Source organism: Dysidea avara, chromosome 10, assembly GCF_963678975.1.
Source record: "Dysidea avara chromosome 10, odDysAvar1.4, whole genome shotgun sequence".
Classification (NCBI taxonomy): domain Eukaryota; kingdom Metazoa; phylum Porifera; class Demospongiae; order Dictyoceratida; family Dysideidae; genus Dysidea; species Dysidea avara.
In genome coordinates, this window is record NC_089281.1 from 29,781,734 (window position 1) to 29,788,521 (window position 6,788).

The 6,788-nt window shown below is 38.0% G+C and overlaps 2 protein-coding genes across 2 annotated transcripts in view; one reads left to right on the top strand and one right to left on the bottom strand.

The window, feature by feature from the left end:
- Positions 1 to 863, top strand: part of LOC136268157 (phosphatidylinositide phosphatase SAC2-like) — a 17,311-nt gene extending 16,448 nt beyond the window's left edge. The window contains exon 21 of the mRNA XM_066063408.1: positions 118 to 863. Coding sequence (XP_065919480.1) covers positions 118 to 763 — 646 coding nt within the window. The 3' untranslated portion in view covers positions 764 to 863. The remainder of the gene's footprint in view (positions 1 to 117) is intronic.
- On the bottom strand, positions 797 to 6,783 carry LOC136268161 (clathrin interactor 1-like). The gene is made up of 8 exons (XM_066063414.1): positions 6,640 to 6,783; positions 6,318 to 6,516; positions 6,126 to 6,264; positions 5,946 to 6,077; positions 5,695 to 5,854; positions 5,009 to 5,304; positions 3,370 to 3,641; positions 797 to 1,328 (listed from the first exon to the last, which is right to left on the bottom strand). Exons 1-8 carry the CDS (start codon positions 6,678 to 6,680, stop codon positions 939 to 941), a joined length of 1,629 nt encoding a protein of 542 aa, XP_065919486.1. The 5' UTR covers positions 6,681 to 6,783; the 3' UTR covers positions 797 to 938.
- Between the last annotated feature and the right edge of the window lie 5 nt (positions 6,784 to 6,788).

The window sequence follows — 6,788 nt, forward strand, 5'->3', positions numbered from 1 at the left end:
CAGGGGTGGCTAAAGTAGGTGCCACTACATGTATTAGAACACTTGGTATTGAGATCTAGAGATGTTTACACATGACTGATCTCCTCTAAATGTGTCATCATACAACATTTTGTGTAGGAAGAGAAGTCCTCAACATTCAGGAATTGTTTACTTAAAGATGCCAAAACATTTGGAGGAAAATTATGAGTCAGATGTATCTAGTAGCAGTGAAGAGGATGACAGAAGGACTCCAGACATCTTGGTTGAAGATATCAAAGATCAGGTGTTGATCACTCTGACATCTCCAAAGAAAACTGAATACAATCTATTAGTCAAGTCATTAAATGCAGAAACCTCTTCAAAGTCTGCTCCAACATCACCCACTCTTAGACGACGTCATAACACCTCTGAGCCTCAAGTTAACAGCAGTGAGGATGAATCAATTGCTGTGATGAGGCAACGCTCTGTAAGTGTCGAGCTTCTGCCAAACCTGGAGAACCGTCCAGAATTTGATGAAAAGCAATCAGGCTTGTCTGATAAGGCAGTTAAAAGAGGAACAACTTTTTCAAAATTCACAGGAATTGTTAGTAAATTTAAACCCAAGAGCAGATTTTTTGCTGATCCATCTGATTCAGTTCCAGCACCATCTCTGTTGCCAGAAAAGCTAGAAGAAAACCCTAAATCATCTCCCAAACAATTCCTTAGAAAAAACTTCACCACCCTTAAGGAAAAGACTAAAAAGAAATTTAAAAGAGATTCAAAAACCAATGTGTTACTTATATAAATGTCTTCTATATTCAATTAATTATTGTAAATATAGTTTTATCAAGAGTAATTTCCTCTTGGTTTTATTAATTTAACAAATGCAATAATATATATAACAAGCTATAGTTTGTCTTACAAAAAACAACACAAAAAAACAAAAAGCAAATATAATTTAGTAATAGAATCCTACTATATCATGGTTTCTGAAACTGCATTCCTGGGTTCATACTAGTTCCCATCATACCATATTGTCCATACATTGGCATCATTCCATAACCCATACTGGGATTTTGCATCCCCATACCAGCATTCTGCATTCCCATTCCAGGATTTTGCATTCCCATGCCAGGATTTTGTATCCCCATGCCAGGATTTTGCATTCCCATTGGCTGAGCCCATCCTACTCCAGATGGGTTGTAGTTAGGAGCTTGAGCCACACCCCCAGAAGGTGCTGCAGCTTTCTGTTGCATGCTAGCCATACTTTGTTTTGATGGTTGGTTAGATTTGGATGCTCCTTTACCCATCAGATTGTCCAAATCAATAAGTCCAGAATATAATCCACCTGATGGCTTTGGCTGCTGTTGCTATAATGAAAACCAAAAAAATGTAAGTAGAACCTGTTTATTGTGGTGACTCGTGGACCATTTGTCACTTTGTAGACAAATGACACATTTATAGAGACTTGTACATCATTCAACAAAATGGGTTGGTTGGTTATCTCTATCATTCAGCAATATTTAGCACATTAATTTCTAGGTGTCACACGATCTCTTTCCTTAATTACTTTCTACACTTGGCCAGGTCTGAGCAACTTTTCAAATAGGTATGGCCTGAAATACTTTAGAACAGTCCACACTATTGAAATCCTGATAGTACTGATTTAGTCAGTATAACCTCGTACCGTGTGTGCGTGTTGTGTGTGCATAATGTGTAGGGAGAAGTGGTCTGGTACACTATTTAGTGTGGCATTTCACTGCTCTACAGTGAGTACTGATTGATAAAGAAATTCTCTTCTTACACTTAAGGCACACTTCTACTTTAAAGCATGGTGTACAGTAGTGAATGACTTTGTCGATCAGCACTCACCATATAGCAAATTCTTATCACAACCACTTCCCCACCCACACACAAAAAAAAGTTAGTTTGGTGTACACATGACAGAGTTTTGCTGTGACAGTTGACTGACTGATATTTGCATAATTCATTACGTATACACTGAAAATTTTAGAATTTTCAACTAGAGTAGGGACCATAGCACATCGAAAAGTACTGAAACAAGCTGGAGTAGTGCACGATAGTAAAACAATAAGAAGTGTTATACATGCCAAAAGGCACCTGTCGGGTCGAAGCAATGTTGAACAGTGAAAAGTCAAGCCCATAGCTTTAGCCATTATCGAGTTACGCTTGTCTGAAGGCATCAGTCAGTCAGTCAGTTACTCAAAACAAATACACAATTTTTTTTTGAATTTTCAACTAGAGTAGGGAGCATAGCACATCGATAAAAAGTACTGGAGTAGCGCACGATATTAAATCACAGTAAAACAATAAGAAGTGTCATATCCCTACTGTGCTCAAGATACCATAATAAAAATGCACAGTAGGGATATAACACTTCTTATCGTTTTACTGTGATTTAATATCGTGCACTACTCCAACTTGTTTCAGTACTTTTTTCTTGATGTACTATGGTCCCTACTTTAGTTGAAAATTCCAAATTTTTTTTTGTACTTATTTGTTAACTTTTTTGTAAATAATTATGACTGGTGAACCCACATCTGAAATGGCGCCACGCATCCCAGCTATATCAATTATTGTCTGAAAAAGTGAAGTATCCATTACGCTTCGTTGTCAGCTATGTTCAGCATTATGAAACAAGAACTGTTCAAAAGCACCTCTGCAATCAAAATAGTCACTATGAAAAATATGGACAATTTCCGTTACGAAGGGAAGCTATCACGTGCTACCACCAAATCAACACTTTTAGCTGTCAGCAAAGATGAATGGAACACAAAGGAGGACACTGGTAAGTCCATGAAGAATGCATTGTACGTACTGCGGTATGCCATAAGGCACTTCTCAGGCTGAAGCAACGTCGAACAGTGAAAAAATCAAGCTCATCCTTAGCCGTTATTGAGTTACACTTGTCTGAAGGCATCAGTCAGTCAGTAGAAAATTCTGTTAAGTAATTTAAAAAAAAAAAATCTGTAGAAACTTGTTGAAAGCGTTTCGGGTCGATCTGAAAGCTTGTTTGGGCTTAGTTTTACTTAACCATTACTGCCTCATCACCGTCTGGGAAAATTGAGTTTGGGTGATGTTATTTCATGGGCCACGCCTACTCCTTCGTGGTCCCTACTATACAGTACTATCGTATTATACGATATATGTACTATCGTACTGTATGATATATGTGATTTATTTGGAGAAAAATTTAAATTACTGGAATAGTGACATTTTGTTGTTACATCCACAACAAAATCCTGCCAATATTGTGGTGAGCATAGTGACCACCTTATTTGCCAAACTTACAGGTCAAATATGATTAAACTACATAAATGGATATATGCTCTAGCCAATCTCTACAATAATAAAACTCTAAATTGTCATCCACAACACATTGATTTATACCTGTTGAGTTTGAGCTGCCGCTGTTTGTTGATTTAATTGCATAAGATCTGCAGATGGCTGCGGCTGCAAAATCTGGGTGGGTGGGGCTTGGAATAGAGGCTGTTGCTGCTGTTGGCTTGGTTGAGTTGTTGCGGGCGGCAGTGGAGCAGGGGTGCTTAGGAAATCACCAAAATCTGGACTAGTAGAAGATGGTGGTGGCTGCTGTTGCTGAGTTACTGGCGGACCTGACAACATTTGTCCAAAAGTATCGTTGGTATTTGTAGTGTTAGTGCCTGTAATAAAATCACAGATACAATAAAACCACCACTCACAAACAATACAGAAAACACCACCATATAAGGACAAGATTTGGTCCCAACAGGTCTGGCTCAATCACTTTTTACCAAGAGGAAAAGTTCTTCATTGTAGCAAAACTGAGCCAAACATTCTTCATTCCATAGTTTCCATTATAGAGAGGTATCCAGTGTCTTCAATAACCACTGGCAGAAAGTGCGACAGAACTTGCAAGCTATTACTTATCTGACTAAAACCAGTTACTTGCATCACATACCAGTGTAAAAATGTTAAAAATGAGGACACCTGTGTATTCTGGATGGTCCCAAAGTATCCTTTAGCATATACCGTACACCAATCTGGAAAATCAGGACACTCTAGTAATAATCAGGACACTTGTCAATCCCAGTCCATAACACACATATTAACTGTACAATGAACCAACCCAACTGTCTCAGTGGCCTTGTGTATTATAGCCAATGACCAACACAACACTATATACTACACACAACATGAAGTTCTAATGAAATCACAAAGATTCCCATTAAACTGATCTATTAGTCAAATGGATGTAACAGAGTTGGCTTATACTGTGGAGGAACATGGTATTTGTTTTATTGCAATACACACGAGGACTGAGGAAGCCACAACGGGTAAACATTTGTGGTGTATTGCAACATTCCTTTATTTATATTTTGTATGTGTCATCTTTTCTGGTCACAGTGATTCAGCTATGACAGTCCTCTGATACTTATCACTATAATGAGGGAGTACACTAAGCAACAGTACTTGCACTACTTTGACAGTAAATGTTACATAATGTAAATGATCAAGTGATGGCAACAGTGTGTGATAATAATATTCCTTTATCGATGAGTTGTGTGTGAGTACTGGAATTACTAAAAGTGAATGCATTTTCACTAGATTACTTGCAGTAGCTAGGTTACAATTAGTAGTTTAGCTGACAATTGTTGTCAGAACTTACAGGCTACATGGTGTGTTTAAGAGCTTGGGATCTGCTTGTTAATAAATGGTGAGACAACCATTAGTGAATATAATGATTAATTTTTTTCTTATATTGAAACAAAAAAAAAAAAGTTCTCTGCAAGCTGCTCACTATTTTATTGATGACGTGTGTTTACAAAATCGATTATATATTTTCATCGATCAATCGCTTTAAATCATGAGAGGCCTAGTTGTAGTTCTAAGTCATTACATGTTGGTGTACCATTACATTACAGGGGAAATATATATATATTTGGTGGTAAGCTAAAATTTGGCACACCTTAAGCCATTCACGAAGTCTGTCAAAACTATCCCTCCTTCACATTTTCCCCATACAAAGAAATACACTTCTTGTACACACCTGAACCGAATGCTGACTCAAAATCTGCAAATCCACCATCACCACCACCAAACTGTGATTGTTGCTGCTTTGGTTCAACACTCATGGTACCAAATAGGTCTGTCATCTGTTGCTGCTGCTGCTGTTGTTTTTGTTGTTGTTGTTGGTCTCCTTTATAGCCGGCTGCTGCCCCAAGACTAACTAACTTAGATGGTTGGGACGGCTTCTTGCGACTGGTACCTGGTGAGTCAGTATACCTTTCTTGTGACATCTTCTGAAAAAGCTCGTCAGTATTTTGCTCTTCACCCTTGAAATCCCTACAATGTGTGTATTATAACAACAATATTGGTCACAAACACTACTTGCTGTCACACATTATAATATACACATTGATACTGATACTGTAGACACAACTAACCTAGCCTGTTCAAACATAAAAACACAATTAGCAAAGTCATTAGCATACATTACAATAGAATTCTACAATAATATAAGCACAAAGTGAAAACACCTAGGGGTTATCCCTGGTTTCACTGGTTATCACATACACCCCCTTCTCTAAGTGCAGCTGGCACTTACAGGAGTTCTTGTGCCCACTACTAGCTGAAAAGTTCAGTTGTACACACAAAGCAATGTCTCACTTTTCTACACCCCTACTAGCTGTTTGCTATAACATGTAGACATCACTTATACATGGTCTGGCTCACGTTGATGTGGTTGATGGTTCTGTCTCGTCCCTAAAAGGCTGTGCTGTGTCTGAATCATATCTTCTATCCTCATCATAACGATACTGGTTCCTCTGGGAGCTACTACTACTGCTGTTTGATGATGACGCCCATTGGCGTGGTTGCTCTGAATACCTGTCACCTAAAACCAAACATCTCTAACACCAATCACTACCAATTAAGTTAAGGAATAACAATAGCAACACTTAACACTGACAAAAATTATCACTTACTGTATCTGCCTGTAACGTCATCTGATGAGTAGCCTACGTATTTGTCTCTTGTTTGTTTAGCCTTTCTTCTCTCACTTCTAAGTCGTTCATCGTCTTGTAAAAATTCTATTACTTCTTTTGCTTTTTGCCGTACTACAAAGTTACACCGAAATTAGTACAATTTCAAGTTGAAAGTTGTACCATTAATTCCTTGGTCTTTGCCTGCCTCATCTCTAAAAACAAATTCTTCAAGCGGTTTCATATCATAGATGTGTTCCCGAGCATTAGTCACAACCCTCTCTGATCCATTTCGTATTAGATATAACAGCAACAAAAGTGACTACAATGAGTTACACTGTTACAATACATGAAATCAAAACAAACTATCACTACCTTATACGTTCTTCGCCAATTCTTTTTTGATTCTAACATACGTTTCCATAACATCGCCATAACTTCTGGATAACTCTCATATGTGAATGTGTACTTGGCAACTTCATTCATCAGGCTGCCATGAGGCCCCCAAGTGTCATCATTCGTAGCTTCTCTCACTTTGGCCTCCACTTCGGAATAATTCATGACCACATTGGTCCTGCAACAACACCATATACATACTCCTGGCATACAATATCATCCTTCCTATAAACGCCCATTATTGCAGAGCGACTGAACGAATTTGAAGACGATTTTAAAAATTCTGCAACGCCTCACTTACACTTTGTCCGAAATCGTTCTTAATCCTAATCTGTTTAGCATCCTTCTCGAATAAGTGTGTGCCAAACAATCGATATTAAGAGGTGGCCATTTATTAATGTCACGTGAATTGATGATCTAAATAATTACGTCATGAAATGATTTGATTGG